This window comes from Equus caballus, chromosome 5 (assembly GCF_041296265.1).
Source record: "Equus caballus isolate H_3958 breed thoroughbred chromosome 5, TB-T2T, whole genome shotgun sequence".
Lineage (NCBI taxonomy): Eukaryota > Metazoa > Chordata > Mammalia > Perissodactyla > Equidae > Equus > Equus caballus.
In genome coordinates, this window is record NC_091688.1 from 6,949,516 (window position 1) to 6,967,194 (window position 17,679).

General features: G+C 50.0%; 1 protein-coding gene across 3 annotated transcripts in view; it reads left to right on the forward strand.

The window, feature by feature from the left end:
- Positions 1-4,793: 4,793 nt before the first annotated feature.
- PRRX1 (paired related homeobox 1) overlaps positions 4,794-17,679 on the forward strand; it is a 95,628-nt gene continuing 82,742 nt past the window's right edge. For 2 of the 3 annotated variants that reach the window (XM_023640540.2, XM_001495718.5), the window contains exon 1: positions 4,901-7,040. In XM_023640540.2, coding sequence (XP_023496308.1) covers positions 6,800-7,040 — 241 coding nt within the window. In that variant the 5' untranslated portion in view covers positions 4,901-6,799. Of the gene's footprint in view, positions 7,041-17,679 lie in introns of all 3 variants that reach the window. The other variant, XM_070267663.1, reaches the window with a different exon arrangement.

Here is a 17,679-nt window from a genome sequence, read left to right on the forward strand (position 1 = left end):
CCAACCTGGGGCCACAGCTCAGAAGTCTTATGCGGGTCCAAGAATCCAGTGAGCGTACAGGTTCTCTACTTCTCAGAGTGTGATACAGCAATCCCCCAGGCTTGAGCTCTTCCAGGACGGGATTGAAGGGTCACCAATGGTTTCCCTGGCAGCTCTGTGTGCTGCTGCTTGCCTAGAACAATTCCCAGTTTTAAGCTGCTTAGTCAAATGCATATGCCCATCTTTAAAGGTTTTCCTAAAATAGGAAGATAGCAAGAATTTAGCCTCCTATTCTGTGGAGCCCAGGGAAACCTGTAACCCCGGGCCATTTGAGTGTAAGGGAAAGAGCAGAGGAAGGGAATAAACATTTGTTGAATAATGACTATGGTAAGGCATTTTTCTTTTGTTTCTTTCTTAATCCTACCAACAGCCATTTGTGGTATATCTGCATCTTCCTGGTGAGTAAGGCTTAAATTCCTCAGGACAGAGAAGCTATGGCACTTACACATTCATACTTCCTCTGGAGCTGTTTGGCAAGGCATCCTGACTACTAATTGTTACTATGTTTATATAACGTGAACACACTATACTATCATAACTACATACTCATATGTAATGTTGCCTGTTCATTTGCTCCTGTCTTACTTAATCTTTGGTTCCAATTTGACAAGTACTTATACTGACTTTTTAGTGACAGGATTGATGCTAGCTAGATAAAATAGGCAGACCTTAGTGATTGCCTGGATGAACTGGAAGTGGCATCAGAGAGGGAGGAATTTGGGGTAACTCCTACATTTCCTACTGAGAAAAGAGGAGGAGCATGGGGAAATTAGCTGAATTTAGTTTTGGACATGTTGAGTTTAAGGTTCTTCAGTGAATGTGCATGTCCAGCAAGAAGATAAGCTATTTTTTTTTTTGAGGGCTTTACTTTATGCTAAACATCATGTTTAATGGCTTGCTTGCATTCTCATTTAATTCTTACAAATATATTTGGTAGAAGTCATGGTTAGTCTTATTTGAAAGATGAGTAAATGGAGGCTTACAGAGGTACGTAACTTGCCCGGTTTGCTCACAGTGATAGTGAGTGGGTAACAAAGCTTAAGATTTAGGTTTTAGACTCACTGATACACAGTGGTTTGAGGAACAGATAGCCCCAGTGAAACTAGGTCCCAGCTGAATATGTTGGACCTCCCAGCCTGTAACAGAATGGACCCATTACCAGTTCACTACTTGGGATTGCATTTTTAGTCCTACTTCCTTTGATTATTGCAAAACTTCAAAATAATTCAATAGAGCTATTCTATGGAGGTGGGGGTCGGTAGAGAGCATTCACCCATGCATAGGAGGACTGTTCCTGAAATGCCACTTATGATTACAAGAACCAGAATTGGAAGGGCAAAGGAGAGTTTTTTCAAGCCTGGCATAAAATCTCCTTCTCAGAAACACTAAAATACAGGAACCTTGCGGAATCCATCATGCATTTCACTCTTTTTCCCTGTTTTGTTATTAATGAATATATCCTAGATTGTCAACCATGAGCAGGAAAGCATTTCCACATCCACAGCATATCTGCATGAGGGTGGTATTGTCATGTTTATGTCATGAAACCTGTGACTTGCCACATGTGGTTATCATGTCAGCTTATTAACATGTCAGGGAGTGCAACTCCCGGCTTCCACCTCAGCGGGGAAACTTCTTAGGGTGGGGGACATTCTGCTAGCCAGATGAGACAGAGTTCTGCCAGCTTCCAGTGCCAGGGAAATGCTGGACAGTAATCAATACCAAACCTAACTATGAATAAGACCACCCAAGGGCACATGGCTGGGAACCAAACCTCCTTGCTACCTTGGTCTGACCTCTTGGCAAGTTTCCTTGCTAGTCCCAGCTTTGCTCCCACTTACGTGGGGAGGAATCCCCGAAACAGGAGATATTTTAAAGAGGGTAGGGCAGAAAGAAGGCTTGGAAAGCCACTCTCAGATGCTGGAAGGGTGGTGAGGAAGAGAGTTCTGGTTGCTTATATCACCTAGCACTTCAAATTTTTAATCAATGTTAATTAGTGGATGGAAGTCAAAGCAAAAGCTAAGGAAAGATCTACACACGGTCAGAGATTTTGAGTTAGAAAGGCTCTCCTTCCAACTCTTCCCAAAAGGAAGTCACATGGGGAAAGCAAACTAGTGATTAAGGAACTAAACAGGCCACAGCGTTCTCTGGGGCCTTCTGAGTGCCCAGGCCAGGCCTGCCGCCTGCTTGAGAGATGAGCATGTGCTCCCAGCCACAGCTTCTCCTCTGCTGACATCTTTCTGCCAGATGGTCGTTCTCGAATTCTAGAGGTGCTTGGCCCTCCTGGTTCTTGCAACCTGAGCCTAGAGAACTTTGATCCACCAATTTTCCCCTCCCTCCACCCCTCTAGCAAGCAGGGCCTGGCGCCTGGACGGCAAGGAGAGGCCAGGCGCGGCGACCCTTGGCGCTCTGAGAAGCAGCTCGCCCACCGGCCGCCTCTGTGCGCCCGAAGGAGAGCGTCGGCGCTGGCTCCGAGGGTTCGGAGAGAGCCTGCTCCGCCCGCCAGCTGGCGGTGGGGACCGACGCCTTTCACCGTTTACCGGGTGAATGTACTCTCCGCTCCGACAGTCTCCCTGTAGGGTCATCCCCATGGTTTTTAATTACAATCCAGAATCTCAACAAACTACAAATGTTGTGTGTAAACATAATCAGGGTGAGGGTCCAATTCACTAGTAATTGTTAATAGGAAAAAAAAAAGGAAAAGAAAAAATACAAAGACCCAAACAAGCAAAAAAAAAAAAAAAAAGATCTATTCTGCTCGAGGATTTGCTTTCTTGGGGACCCTTCCAGCGCTTCCAGCCAGCCCACCCTGCCGCTCCCCCACCCCTCTCCATCCCTACAGTGATTTCGGGGCCGAGGCTGGAGGACTCTGGGGCTTGGCTACAGCAGCGGAGGCCTACGGAATACCGTGGGAAGGAGCCGCCTTCCCGAGTGAAGAGCCTTTGGAGCCTTTCGCGCCCCGCGGCCTCTGCAGGATTCTGAAAAAAGCGCGCCGGGACAGCGAGAGCGGACGCTGCCGCCTGCCTCGAGTCTCTGTCCCAACACTGGCATCTCCCTTTCCCTGGATATCTTAGGAGTCTGCCCTCGAGTTCCAGCTTCTGGGCTTGGAGGACCTTCTGCTCCCCAACCCCGCAGGGCACAAAGGCCACCCCAATTCCTGGAGGAGGACCTCGGGCCTCCAGCCTCTGGAGTTGCAGCCGGAGCTGCGCTGCGGGTCTGGACCAGCCCGGCACAGTCGGCCGGTGTTTGAGCTCTAGGTCCGGGAGGCACATTGGGAAAATATTGTGCAGAGCAATGTATATGCTATAATATGGCATATATATACACATATATACATATTTGGTCAACAAATGTTAAGCAAAATGTGTCTTGGTGTTTTTGTTGAAACCGTTAGCATCCTTGTTGGTATTGGTATGATTGTCTGATATTATTACAGGAATGAGAAGTGAATGATGTGAAGAGAGAGCCGGATCCCTCTGAAGAACGCGGCGGAATATAAGCGGAGATGTCCGACTATGTGTCCAACTGCCCATCTCTGACTGGTCTTCCCTGTCGCGCCCTCTCGGTCACCAACCAGACTGACGGGACACTCGGGACAAGGCAACTTCCTCAGAAGGGCGATCTCCCCGCAACCATCGGAGACCCCCCAGTCTCCAGGGGAAGCCGCGTGTCCCGGTGTGTCAGAATCCCCTGGCCCCTTAGCCAGACCTTTGTCAAAAAGGGCAGCCGGCCGGTGTGATGGGCGAAAAGGAATGTTAAAATACGACTGTGTGAATGAGGGTGGAGGAGGAGCGGGAGGCTCCGGCCTGCTCCAGTTGTGCGGAGATTCGAGGAGGCTGACCCGGCTGCGGGACTAACCCAGCAGGGCCTCGCGCGGCGTAGAGGGAAGCGAGAAACGGCCTCTCGGCCCTTTCCCCTAAGCTCATCCAGCAGGACGCCTGATGAAACCTCTCTGCGCGTTTAAGCCGCGTCCATTCGAGCCGGTGGCACTGACACGTGTGGCCCTCGGTCCAGGCTCGAGGAGATAGCGGGGTTGGAAATCCCCGCGGAAGGCACCCCCACCGACGCTCCCACTCAGTCCAGGCCCACCCGGGGCCCATCCGCCTCCCACCAGCATCTCCCTCGCCCCGCCGAGCCGCTCGCCCTGGCCCAGACGCGGACAGATGTTTACTGCTTAGAGCCCCGACCGCTGGGGAGACGGAGCGACGGGCGCGGCGCACCGCGCGGCGCTGGCGGGGCTCGGGGCTCCCGGTCGGGGGTGCGAGCGGGCCGGGGGGAGGGCGAGGGGATGGAAAGAGGAGGGAGGAGTGGGTGGACTAATGATGAAAAAGTCTCCTCCATCTCGGCTCCTTAATTAAATGCATGGAAAGAACCGAGGCGAGCACATCTGGTTTCAATCTGCAGCCCTTTGATGGCATCAAATGTTCTTTCCCCAGATCAGGGCTGGAAGTTCTGGGCTAACTATGGCCGTTTGGAGCCCAGAAACCATTTACACACACTCGGACCCTTCTTTCTCTCCAGTCCAGCCTCTCGGCTATCGGAGGAAAAAAAGAAAGAAATCTAGTAATCAAGGGAGTGAGGGAGTATGTATATGTATATGTATGTGTATGTATGTGTGTCTAAAGAACATAAAACGCCACAAATAAGCACTTAATAATTTACTTACTCTTCATATAGTAACTCATTTCTAATGAGACTATTAAAGCTGTTACCAAATTCCAAGAGGTCATGAAAAAATCGCTCAGCACCTCTCTGTCCTCTGTCAAGCTACAGCTCAGCAGACGGACGACCGAGCATTATCCGTGGACTTTGATGGGGGTTCCTCCCCTCCTCCCTCCCCTCCCCCACTCCCAGGGCCCCCGGGCTGGACGCTGAACCTCGCAGGAGCCTGGCCGGCCGCTGGCTCTAGGAGTGCCCCTGCCTCCTCCGCATCTGGGCAGCGCGACCCTCCCGGCTTAGCATCGTCGCCTGGGGAAGCGACCTTGGCCGCACCAAAGAGGTTACGAAATTGGCCAGGGTGGGGGAGGGGGAAGCAATTGTGACTTACTCCAAGAGTCCTTTCTTCCAGCTAAATAAATACGTAGATTTCCTACTGCCCTGACCGGGGGCTTCTTAGCAGCGCGGAGAGACTCGAATCGATTCGGCACCTTCTAGGTCTCCCCCAACTCGACTTTAGTCGGCAGAAGAAGCGTGGGGGAGCCTCCCATGATTATCGCGCCTGTTATTTTATTACATTATTTAATAGGCTGTCTCTACAGAGCCAAACGTAGCCTTAATATGCTTGCTCTCTCCCTCGTTCTCTCCCAGACGCTCCTCCACCCCCAGCCCAAAAAACTGTTAGAACAGCAGGAAACGTTAAGAAAAAAAAAATGGCAGAGGGAGAAGAAAATTTGATTGAGATAGTGGTGGATTTTTTCCAAAAAGTTTCCCCGCAGCTGTTATCAAAACATGCAAATGAGATTTTCCAACAGGATCTTAAACAAATCTGGAGGAGTTAATGCCTAAGCAAAATAATCAGCCCGTTTGAAGTGACTGTGGGTTTCACTTCGTCTTTTCTCCCGGTGATACTATTGCAGGGGAATGATAATTAGACCTTTACTTAAAAAATCCAGAGGGGCTCTCTCGCTTTCTCTTCCCTCCCTTTTCTCTCCCTCCTCCCTCTCTCCCTCTCTCGCTCCCTCCCTCTCTCTTTCCCTCTTGCTCAGATGTTGGCAAAGGGGGTTTTCTTAATCAGACTGTTTTTTGGTCCGAGGGAAAGGAGGAAGAAGGAGATTGTGATGGAGAAAGAGGGTCTGTAAAACGTCAGGCACCGCACAAAGGCTTTGCCACGTAATTACAGGCTCCTATTAAGTCGAGATCTGCCCTCCCAGGGGTCTCCAATTTTCTTGTATTCCCTACAAAGCCTCCTCTGCATGCCAGTTTGTGCCTTTTGAAGTGCCAGAGAGCTTCTTGATCCAACTGAGAAGGAAAAAGGAGCTCAGCAAGAAGAGGGGGAGAGAGAGAAGGGAAAGGGGGCAAACCCACCACCACCCTCCGTCGGACTCTTGAAGACCTTTTTTTTTCTTTTTTCCCCTCCTTACGAAAAGTAAAGTGAGAATCCTGCTCTCCAGTACATCTGCAAGACATCACCCTCTCCTCCTGAAACTTTAGTCACTCCTGAGAATCCACAGGAGTGCAGAGAGGGGGAACACGTTTTCTTGAAGATGTTTTAAAGCTGGAACAAGCCTCTTCTGTTGGTGCTTGAACTCTTGCCTGGGAATAACTTTTTTAACCTTAAAAAAAAAACCCACTTTGATTCTTCTCTCCCACCCCTTCTTCTCTCTTCTTCTGTTTGCCTAACTCCCCCGCCCTGCTGGCCTCCCCTTTCCTCTCTCCCCCTTATTATTTTTAGTGTGTGCGTGTGGACGCTTTTGGAGAGCTCCAAGGAATTTTTTTCTCCTGACTTGAACATAGGGTGACTTTTTAATTTTACTTTTTGGTGTGGATTATCTCTTTGGACCGCGCCGGATTTGGCCTCAGGAAAGCAACCGAGGCTATCGAAGGCTGCTGGTGCAGAACGCCCTGCTCTGCAGAAGGGGGTCCCCCGCCCTCTTTTCACTTTTTTTTGTCCTTCCCCTCCTTCTCTCTCTCCCTCTCTCTCTCTCTCTCTCCACTCCCCCCTCTCTCTTCCCCACTCGGCTCCTCTCCCCCCTCGCGCCCACAGCGTTTGGTGTTGATTCGAGCGGGAAGAGGGGGGTGGGTGGGATCGGAGGGGGAGACCATGACCTCCAGCTACGGGCACGTTCTGGAGCGGCAACCGGCGCTGGGCGGCCGCTTGGACAGCCCGGGCAACCTCGACACCCTGCAGGCGAAAAAGAACTTCTCCGTCAGTCACCTGCTAGACCTGGAGGAAGCCGGGGACATGGTGGCGGCGCAGGCGGACGAGAGCGTGGGTGAGGCGGGCCGGAGCCTACTGGAGTCGCCGGGACTCACCAGCGGCAGCGACACCCCGCAGCAGGACAGTGAGTGAGGGGCGCATGCCCACGGGTGTGTGTGTCCCGGACCGGGGGCGGGGGTCCGGGCTGGGCGGCTGGAGCCAGCCCGGAGCCAGGGGGGGGAAGTCGGGGGACAAGGAGAGGTGGTGGCAGTGGCCTGAGGAAGGGCCGGTCACAGAAGGAAAAAAGATGAGAAAAGGAGAGCTCCGCTGAGGGAGTAGCCAGGGCCGACGCAGGAGGGAGGCTCCGAGGCCCTGCGCTCTGGGTCAGGGACGCTGGCTGGCGCCGCGGCCTCTCGCTGAAGCCGACTGGGCTGCCTCTCGGTCCGGGGCGAGCACGGCGGCCAGATCTTCCCGCCTGCGGGGCGACAGGGCTGGGCGGGGTAAGGGTCCCAGAGGGGCGCAAACTGGGGGAGCTCGCCCCGTTTGGGAAGGCAGCGGGTTAAGATGAGGAGTCGGGTCGGGAGGGCTACTCCCCTGGCATGTGCGGGTTCGCGGGCAGGCGGACAGAGGCGGCGGAGGGCAGCGAGCACAGGAGCGAGACCGCGCTGCCCCGGTGGCGCACAGCGCGGGCTCCGAAAGCCGCGCAGGGCGCGGGGGAGCGGCCGCGCTGCAGCGCGCGGCCCGAGCAGGAGCTGCTCTCTGTCCTCCGCTGTTGCCTCCACCTGCAAACGGGTTGGAGACCCCTGGCAGAGGCCTGAATGACTGGGGAAGATGCAGGCGAAGCGAAGGGAGTGTTCTTTAGAGATGAAATCCGAGCTCCTGCCCCGCAAGGTCCTGCACGAGAGAGATGCACTGTGGAAGCGCGGGCTCCAATGCCGGTGCCATATTCGAGGAGCTCTCCCTATTGGCCCCAAGACCTCCAGAAAAGTCCGCGCACAGTCCCCCTGCGCACCCTCCCCTACTGATATCTTGCCCACGTGGAAATCTCGCCTCCCGTTATTAGCCAGGCCTTAAATGTGACTCCAAGTGTATCCATTTGTCCCGGACTCTATAACAGACCTGTCACCTGGCTTATCCCAGTTGACATGGGACCGGATATTTCCTCCTCCAAAGTTGCAAGAGTCTGAACTCGGCTGGAAGTTCTAAAATGAGGCTGATCCCTTTCCACACTACTATTTGCCTACTGCTATTTTGTCTCCAGATTTGGACCCTGTGGAACTCGGGGGCCCGCAGGCATTCTATCATTTTCAAAAAACATTGCCAATCTTAGGCTTTCAGAAAATAGATAGACAAAGCAAATGGGACCCAGAAACAACTGGAAGCAAGGCCTGGGCAAAGTGGTGGGAACCTGGGGGCCAGGCTAATGTAGGCCCCAGGGAGAACCCCTTTGTCCCACAGGCCTCCTGCCCTGGCCCTTCTTCCTTGGTCCAGGCCTGGGCTTTCCTCAGTGGTTTTTACCCAAAAGCCAACCAGGGCCCATCCACCCTACTACTTGCAAAGGCAGAGGGCACGAGGAGGAGTCTGGCCTGGCTTGTCACTAGGGAAAGAGGGCCAACTCTGAAGAATGAAGACCCGGTGTCCTCGAGTCCTGGATAACGGCTAGGCACCGAGGCACAGGCATCCTTCAGGATATTGGTGCTTGACGGGGCTACTCGTGCTGCAAGCACAGTGTGAGTTAATTGCTTGCATAGACATTTTTAGCTCCAAGAAAATGCACTGCGACATAATATGATTACTTTAAAAAGTTTTACTAGGGAAAATTTAAACATACAAAGAGTAGGGAGAATAGTATTCCGAATTTCCGTGTGCCTATCACCCAGCTTCACTAATTCTGCACGTTCTTTCTGCTGTTCTTGTTTCGCCGTGGTTAATTATTAATCACAACTTGTATCACTGTTCGAGAACCAGAGGCTGGATCCACTATAGAAAATAGGGTCGTGAGGAAACTGCTTCCTAGAAGATCAGGGTGGGGCGGGAGAGGCCAGCCAGTGTTGCTTTGCCCCAGAGCAAGCGGAGTGATTCGAAAAGCAGGCCCAAGGCCAGTGGCCACGGCAAGCCCGGGGCCCATGCTGGCAGCGGTGGCTGCCAGATGTTACAGGGCTGGAGGGATGCTGGCCGTTGCTGTCGTTTGTCTCTGAGCGGGTGCCGCGAGAAGGAAGCTCGGGTTAGTGGTGACCTTCTAGTGGGTACCAAGCGAGGCTGGTTTGGGAAGCAGCCCCAAGCTGAGGCAGAGTCTGCACGCGGTGGTGAGGAGGCTGCCCAGGGATGGTTCCTCCGAGACCCAGGCCTGGCGCAACAAGGCTGCGCTACACACGTGGCATCCACCGGGGCGCACAAGGACACACATAAGGCAGCCGGGGGAGTTAGGGACTGTGTGTCCAGAAGGAAGGGGATGAGACCTCTGGGAACCTGCCCGCTTGATACTTGAGCACATCTTGGAGTTTCAAGGAGTAGTGAGGCCTAGTGGGAAGTGGACCCTCAAGGAAATTGAGGTTCGGAGGCCAGCCAGGGAGAGGATGCTTGAGGAAGCATGGTGGACAGACAATTCTGGAAGGAGGTTGCAGAATGCAGAGCAAGGTGATAGGGAAGAAGACACCTGGGGCTGGGAAAGTAGCTGAGAAAACACACACACACACACACACACACACACACCACACACGACAGTCCTTGCTTTCCAGAGATGACTGGGGGCTATTCTTCTATCAAATAGTTGTTGCTTTTAGAAGCAGTGTTTACTCAACCTCCTCCTGGATCTCTGGGGTGAGAATAGGAGGATCTGGTAAATTAGGTGCTAGCAAGTGCCCAGGAGGCCCCTCGTGCTTAGTTCTTGGGCCCCCACCAGGAGTTGCCTAGGAAGCTGTTGTGGACTACTTGGAAGTGGAACCTCTGGGGCTGCCTAGGCCCCCAGTCTGCTGTGGACAGTGAGGCTGAGACCATGAATCAGGGAAGAGAGCAGTCTCCAGGCGGAGGGCTGGAGCTAAGCTCAGAGCCACCAGGGGACAGGGGATCACAGCAAAAGTCAGGCACCCCTTGCAGCCTGCTGGGACTCTACTCCAGAGTGGGAGACTATAATCTCCTTCAGAGAGATGGGAAACATTTACAAGACATCTTTTATTCGTCCAGCTATACAGAAACAGATCCTTCCTAAATTTTCTTTTTGGCTGAAATTAGTAAAACAGACTCCATTTACACCTGCAATATTAGATCGTTAATACTGCACATTTTCGAAGTGCAGCCTGGACCAACCTTAGCTAAGTACCATCCGAAGTGAGGGCTTCCCGCTGATCCTGCCGGCCAGTCTGCAATTCTGTTTCCCTTTTGGTTGATATTCACTCCACTTTCCTCTCTGTAGAATGACTTCTTTCCCCTTTTACTGATTCTCCCAGCCCAGTAAAAATTTTCAACCTTCTGGGTTCAAATATCTTGTGTCTAAAGAAAGGTTATTTTTTTTTTAAACACTGTTATGAATCTAGTGGCTAATGGGGGAGTGTGGAATGAAGGGAGGTAGTGGTAGAGCAGGGGTAGTCAGGGAGAGGAAAAAGGAACAGGTCATAAAAATAGCCAGACCCGGTGCATCCCGCTGTCACTTCTTAATCTGAACTTCTGCAAACTCTCAAAAAAAAAAAAAAAAAGCGCCTGCCTTCCGCGTTCCCAAACTCTAAATTAGTGAAACCAGATTGTCCTAATAAGACCTTTTGTTAGAAACACATGTAGTCATAAAAAGGTAGACGGAAAGTCAATTAGATACGCGCGCACACGCACACACTCACAAACCGGTGCTAAGTGTGCACTGGGTGCAGCTGGGCCCTGGGCCGCTGCGGGATGCAAATACAGAACAGCGGCGCGGGAAATCGATTTGTCACAAAGGGAGAGGTGTAAACGCGGCGCGAAGGACTCGCCCGCCCGCCCAATCTGCCCGCCACGCTCCCCGGCGCCCGGCTCCAACTCCTCAGTGCCAGAAAAACGCCCAGGGGAGCGGGAACACACTCGAGGGCGCTCCCCAGTTGGAATTCGCATCAGAAAATCAATTCCTCTGGAGTCTCTGCGTTTTCATCAACTATGGCGCCAGAAATTTTCTTATGAGGCACCACCCTGGGGCCCTGGAACCGGTGTTGGCACTCTGAATCTGGGCCTCAATTATCTCTATTCAAGGGGAAGCCAACGAAACATATCGTTTTAAGGGTAGCCTGAAAAATTGTTCTCTTTAGAGGAGGCAGTGAAATCCAGGATCAAGGGAGGTCACTGAGTCCCCGAAGTCGAATGTCAAGTCCAGAGAAGAGGTGGTGAATCCTTTTTATCTTTCATGCGGGGGCAGGGGACAGGATAGACTCCTTGTCTTAATATTTTGGAGAAATTGACAGTCTAGTGACACACTTTCTCTGGAGCGTAGGGCTGCTTGGATTTTGAAGGGTCGGGGAGCTGGGCCTGTAAAGTCCGAGGCCCCCGACCGCCAACACTCCCTGGGGCTCCAGATCCCCCAATTCTAGGAGACACTAAGCCACTGCTTCCACCGTTCATTTCACCGATGAAGCCCTTTCCAGGACTCCGGAGCGCCTTTCCTGCGCCTTTCCTGCACCTTAGGCGTCGCGCAGCCGTGCATTTTGGCCCGGCGACCTTAACCTTTTCCCCCCGGCACGCTCAGGTCAGACAGTAGGGGCGTCAAGCGGGCAGCGGGGGGTCACATGGATCCCTGCGTCTTCCCAGGAGGGTTATTTTAGATTTTACAACACGAGGGAATAAATCATCTCTAAAACAACAAGATGTCACCCTGCCTCCCGTCCCCTGCGAAAAAACCCCTTCAGAACCAAGAATACCTTCCTACGCCAGTGGCCAGTGGCTCAGATCCAAGTTTTGAACGTCTCTCCGGGCCAGCACCCACCTCCGGGACCCTTTTTCACTTTTAAATGGCATCTGTAGATTTTCAACTACGAGGATCCCTAGACCAGTTTGATTTTTATTTTCAAAGATGTGTTTCTTTTACAATTCCTCTCCTATACCCTGTTTACCCGCTCGCTCCTTTAGCAAGGCAAACCACCAAAGTAGACCTCTAGTTCTGGAAAAGTGTCCTTCTCGGGGGCGCCAGGGCCAGGGGTACACAGAGGTTGCAAATCTGTGCGCGCGCAGCGACCCCCGCGTGCCTTCTGCTTCTGGCGGTGCTGGCTTTCAACGGCTCTGAGAATATGTATTTATTTTTTACCCTTCGGGAAAGATAGAGTCAGAAGAAGCCATAGGAGGTACAACTTTTAGAAATCGGAGGAATGTGTTTTTAGAGAAGGAGATAAGGCTTGAGTTTTGCTTATATTTTTTTTGCAAGGGGTGAAAGAGTTTTTAGGGGAAGAATCCTCCCCCCCCCCCCCCGAAGAAAAAGCAAAACGTGAGAGCTCAGCATCCTCCATCCAAGCCATTCGTAAATTCAGCCAACAGGATCCTCCGAGTATTCCTCTGAGCTAGAGATTAGACATTTACAGGAAATATTTGGATAAGGGGCCAACTCCCCGTGGCCACTCCGCGTGCAAACATTTACAGAACTACCTGGGAGCGCAGCCGTTGTAATCCGATTGGGCGCTCTTTGAATTTGACGCCCGGCTGAGGATCACTCCCCTCGTTCTGCGGCCCCTTAACCCCCTTTGCAACAATACAAAGAGGATGCATATGTCAACAGCATTATTATTTATCCACAGGAATTTGGATTCTTGTAAAATCAAACAGCTTGGTGAGCAGGCTAACAACACTCAATTAAAAACTAACCATCTCAAGCAGTAATGATAATATCAACAAACTGCCACAACCTCCTTTTCTCTAAATGCTGTTTCTTATTAAATCAGTAAATGCGGAGATAACGTTGCCGAGACATCTGAGGAACGACAGTCGTCAGTTTTGTTTTCCACGTGTGGAAGCTCTTGAATAAGAAGTTTCCACAGAGGTCTGAATATCAGCAGATTCTGGGCGTCGTCATTTGTCTAATTTAGCAAGGCAGTCTCAAGGAAGTAGTCGTAGGATAATTACGGGCTATCGATTTTAGGTTTAAGACTAAACAACAAAAACAACAACCACCCGCACTACATTTCACTTGTCCTGAAACCACTTTTCTTGATGAGAAAATATCTGGAAAGCCGATTACAGGGGCGATAACCACTTCAGGGGACGGGAGGGGAACAAAGACACAAATGGTGGATGGTTAAGGAAATTTTACGAAAGAAAACATGTCAGAACATATCAATCACATACTCAAAATGACTTCTTGGAAGAGTCTGAGGGCTATCGGAATCGTAAGGATTCTGCTGTTCCCGCAGTTCGCAGTTCTCAAATATAGGAATAATGATCTGTGTTACGACCAGAACGCAGTCTTTGGGTACTCGATGTCCCAGGCCCTTCGCTGCACCATGTAATGAGAGAGCATTAATTCCCAAGAACTTTGGGGCTTATTTTTACCATTATTGATTTCCCCAGACTCAGCTCCAAACGAGGAATAAATTTGAAAAGTGTGTAGTAATTTGAATCCCCAAGATCCTATGAGAAAGGACAAGGACAGGTCCTCTGTTTCCTGTTTTGTCTGCTTTCCTGGAGTTATTTACAAGCGATTGGAAATTTTCTTATTGGACGGCGCGGAGAGACTATATGGAAACCCCCATGCCGGATGGAGATCGAACCCAGCGGTAGCAGCAGGATCTCTTTGAGTCTCACCTTTTTGGGGGGATGGAGGAGGAGGGGAAAGGAGTGAATAGGGCCAGAGAGAATTAAATCAGTAATTCAGTGAAGAATTTGAACTTTTAAAACAGAGCCCACGGTATCTCAGATTTTAATGTTCTCCATCTGGGCCAAGACAAAGATGCAGAAACCCCCACCCCACCTCCGCCCTGTCCTCCATGTGCCAAGGGCGCTGGGGCGCGGCTGTTGCGGGGTGGAACGTGCCCGCGAGCCTCGCCAGACGCGCCTCTCTTTGAGTTCTCTCTCCGAAAGGGGGCGCTTTCCTCCCAGGCCCGCGCTGGGACCTATCCTGCCTTCAAAACCCTTGGACTGCGGCAGGAGGAGACATGCGGGAAGACCCCCTTACACAAGTAGCAAAAGAAAGGAAGTATCAATAGCGTGAAGACACTCCAGGGACTGCGTAAATACATGCTACACATGCGTTTTAACGGAAACAGAGACAACCGGTAGGCGTTGTATCTCCCTGTTTGGAAAGGGGGTGGTCAGGATTCCAGGGATAGCAGGAAGGAGCGGGAGAGGAGTGGCGCTAGATGACCCTGGGTCGGTGGGTGCGAGGGCTCATGCGTGGGTGCCAAGGGAAAGGAGAGGGTTTGTCCCTGTGGAGGTGAATGAGACATTTCTGCTTATGAACCTTAGGTATTTAAAGGGCAGATTTGAGAGAGGGAGAGCTGGTAGTATTAGTGAGATGCTGCAAAACTGCCACTGAAATCGTCATAGTAGGTGAAGTCTTCAGATAGGGCAGAACACTGGCCACTTTGGAGTTAGGCCCTGGGGTTAGGGTAACCCTCTTTCGCGCAAAAGGACAAGCATAGCTGGCCCGAGTCTTGTGTGTGCCTGCAATTAGGGCACCCACAGCTGTTTCCAGTACTCAGATCTGACTCCTGGCCTCCACTGATCCTCTTTTTAGGCAAGAGTTTCAAGGGACTTACAGGACATATGAGGATAAATTGGTAACCCTCCTTTGTAAATCTTGGGATTTTCTGCTTCTCTCTTTACCACACCCTAACATTGGAGATCAACAAGACAAGGCAACGCTGGGAGCAACAAATGGCAGGATGAATACTTTGTCTTAGCATAGGTGGTGGTTAATGCATACCTTCCAAGATCATCCCAGCTTGGGTGTTCACTAGAAACAGAGGCACGAGGCCAGAACTGTAAGGGAAATTGCTTTCCCACAATCGTTCATCTGAGAATAAGAACATTCACGCTGTTTGCTTAATTTCTCATCATGAGTCATGTCATTATATTTTAAAGGACCTCACAGTGCTGGAAGGTGGTATAGTTATAAGCAAGCATAAAAACAGATGGGTGCTCTCTCGATACATTAAATATGTATAGGGAGGCCAAGTCTTTTCAAAGAGGATTCAGATATACAACTTAAAGGCCAACAGGCCCAACTCAATCAAAATTTGAGCCAGGAAATGCTAGGTTCAATCAGCTTGACTATGGGCAAAGGGCAAGGCCTAGCCGGCACTGCAGATATATACAGAGAACCATGTTTTCTCGTTTCCACTGTATTTGTCCACACAAATTCATGCTAGTCTGTGGAGGGCTTGGGACAATTGGCTTGGGCCCGGTGGGTGGTAGGGGGGTCAGTATCACAGCCTCCTGATCTTGTCCACCGTCCTTTTCTTCTTTGCATTCCCTGTGCCCCGACTGGCTGTCCAAGATCTGTGTGCTGCAGAGAAAACCGGTGCCTGCAGGGCACAGAGGCCCCCTAAGTACTGTTTTCTAGAATCTTCAGAGAAAGAAAGGGCTGTTGAGCCCAGCGACATGTAATGTGCCAGCTATTTTTGTATATTTTTCCTCTCTGATAATTCACGTTACAGTTGCCCAGTTAGAAACTTCTCGGGAATAGAGGGTTGGGGAACTGGTTACTGTTCTGTTTCTTTCTCAGGTAACTCATAAATATATGAAGTTGAAAGTTCCAATGGAAATAGATATTGAATCTAAACCTTTAGCCCTGGGCATTGACATATATCAGCATTAATCCAGACGGGGAGGTGACATAAAATAATTATGTACATTGTGACTTTTCTTTCCATTTTCTACCAGTGCTACTTCCCCAGATAGTGGTCTGGATTACATTCGTCGTATACCACTGGACCAGCTGCCAAACTGTGGCCTGTGCTCAGTAAATGCTTATTAAGTGATAGAATGAGCTCCCCATTTCAGTGGATCCCCTTTCCAATTGAAGGACTAGGGCCTCTTCTCTCCCCTTCACACTTTGTACCCTTTGCTTGGAGATCTCCTCCAGGCCACCATTTCTGTAAACATCCATATACTAATGACTCCCAGGTTATAGTTTCAAGGGCCTCCTGGAGCTCCAGATCTATATATATACAGCTACCTATTCGATGTTTCCATTTGAACATCACAGAAGTGCTTCAACCTCAAAAACCACAAAATGTGGCACTAATGAGCTCCCTTTCCCCAACCTGATCCTCTTATAGCTTTCCCTATTTTCCTGCATCACAACACATGGGCACAAAACTCAGAAATTTTAGACTCGTCCTTGACTCCGTCCTTTATGCCTCTGTCCAATCTATCTCCAAATCCTAACAAGATTACCTTCTGAAGTCACTGGAATCCGTCTTCTTTGTGGATCTCCGTGAGAGCTCAGCCGCGCTGCTGTACCAGCCTGCTAACTATTCGGGTCTCCCCGCATCCTTGCTTGTCCTCCTCTCTGTGTGGGTAATGGACAGAGTGGATATCACAGAGCCTCAAAGAATATTTACTGAATGAATAGATGATGAATGCTAGCGCGTCCTTTGCAGGCACATTCGTAAGAATCATGGCTCTCCCCTTCTTTAGAACTCACAAATGCTTTTCGTTCTTTTCTACGTCAAGACACAACTATTTGTCTCACTTTTTAAAATTGCTCTTTATAGTCTATATTTCCATCCCTGCCCTAGCAACTTGCCTGTTCACACACACATGCAGGTCTGACTGTTTCCCTCCTTTTCCCTAGGATGCAAGTTAGGCTAGGCCATTCCCCCTGTGCACTAGTCTCCTTTCTGCTTCTCTGACTTCTGGCCTGAAATGGCCTTGCCCCGTGTCCCTTTTTTGCAAAGTCACCCATGCTACCTTTCAAGGTTCTACTCCCAACACACCTCCTTGTGACATCTCCCTTGACTGCTTCATTTCAGACGAAGCAAATGCCTGTCTCCATGCTTGCTCTAAAAATAATCAATGCGTCCACAAATATTACTTCACTATGTTTCATGATTATTCGTTTACCTGGAGAATTTTCTTAAGGTTAGAGACTTTTTGGGGGCTGAGGGAGGAAGCATATTCCACCGTATATATAGCAAAGCTGCAGTAAGCAAATACGTAGATAACTTTTTGGTATAGTCTGGTTCTGCTGTTTTTGCATTCTCTTAGCCACAAGTAATTTTTTAAATATGAAAGTAATATCAAAGTGCAATACCTGCTCATTTTAGAAGATATATTATTTTACCTTAAAAAAGTTTAAGTGGGAAAGTAAAGTCACCTATATGTCACTACCCTGAGGTAGACACAGTTAATAGCTTGGTGTTAAAATATTTCCTTTCTATTTTTAATACAATTTTTGTATTAATATTCTTGATTACTGATTTTTCTTTAATCAATGGAGGACTCTTTAATCCCATTTTCAAAGATTGTGTTTCCCCCAAATTGAGAAACACACATTTAACCCACTCACTTTCATCACAAAAGTTAAGCCAACAAACACACCAACAATAAACCAAAGCTCCCCAAGGATTGCGACGTCACAGTTATTTCCCAGCCTTCTCGAGTTCCAGTGGGTACGTTTCCAGCAGTAAAGACCTTCTGAGGAAACAGTTTCTTTTTCTTTTCTGCTTTTTCTGTTCTAGCCGGGAACCTTCTTTAGACATGAGCACATGTCTCCTTTTGAAATTGGAAAAGCCTGCCTAATACCTGAAGGACATTCCGAGACCACAGTTGGAGAGCTACCGCTCAGAACATTCGCTTTTGCATAGTTTAGTGAGGAAGAGCTTCAGAAAACAAATGAG